We start from the raw sequence: 905 nt of genomic DNA, 5'->3' as shown, positions 1-905 counted from the left end.
CTCGCTCCGCGGCTTCGCGCTCGACGCCGCGCCGCTCGACGTCGCGCGGACCGTCGTCGAGGCCCACTGGCGCCTCGACGACTGGGCCCACTGCGTCCACGTCGTCGAGCCGCGGGCCGAGGCAACGGAGCCGGCGGACGCCGCGGGGAGCGACGGCGACGCGTGCGCCGTCGCGGTCATCGACTCCGAGTGCTTCGGCGGGAGCCTGCTCAACCGGCGCGTGCTCCCGGCCCTGCGGCAGCTCCGCAACGTCGGCCTGCTCCGGTGGGGCGGCTGCCGCGCCGTCGTCCCCCAGCGCGCGCGCCTCGTCGCCGCGCTCGCGGTCGTCGGCGCGCCGCCCGTGGCGCTCCCGTCCGGCGCGACGCTCGACGTGTCCGCCCTCGACGGCCTGGACGCGGCGGACGCGCACGCGAGCCTCCGGGGCGGCCGCGCGGTCGAGGCGGACCTCGCGGCGGCGCTCGCGGACGGCACCGTCGCGCTCGTGACGCCCCCGGCGACGGTCTTCGTCGTCGACTTCGGCGTCGAGCAGCTCCCGGGCCCCGGCGACGCGAGGACGACGACGCTCGACTTCGTCGTCGCGGCGGACGCGCCCGCGCGCGGCGCGCTCGCCGTCGTCTGCTGGCCCCCGGGCAGGAAACAAAAATATTCAACACGCCCCCGACATGAATTTATTCGACAAAATGTGACGTGTGTGTTCCACTGTTTGCGAAGAACTCGACGAGAGAAGACGACTCGTCCAAGAATCAGCCGAAACGACGTCGATTCGACCGAGAGAGAGCGGTTCGAAGTTTCGCTGGACGGGGCCATTCCACTGGTCGTTTCCGGCGCAAGCTGGCCCGAGCTCTCCCTCGACGGGCGCCTCGACGCGGCGCCGCCGCCGCCGGACGCCGACGGCCCCCTGCCCC

At 73.9% G+C, this 905-nt stretch overlaps 1 protein-coding gene across 1 annotated transcript; it reads left to right on the top strand.

The window, feature by feature from the left end:
* On the top strand, positions 1 to 613 carry AURANDRAFT_69173 (hypothetical protein; the record flags this gene model as incomplete). The annotated part of the gene is made up of 1 exon (XM_009044927.1): positions 1 to 613. A coding segment is annotated over one exon (613 nt), but the record flags the coding sequence as incomplete, so codon positions are not given.
* Between the last annotated feature and the right edge of the window lie 292 nt (positions 614 to 905).

The sequence above is a fragment of the Aureococcus anophagefferens genome, assembly GCF_000186865.1.
Source record: "Aureococcus anophagefferens unplaced genomic scaffold AURANscaffold_1059, whole genome shotgun sequence".
Taxonomy (NCBI): domain Eukaryota; class Pelagophyceae; order Pelagomonadales; family Pelagomonadaceae; genus Aureococcus; species Aureococcus anophagefferens.
Note: the sequence above shows the minus strand (reverse complement) of the source record. Positions and strands in the feature narration are given on the sequence as shown.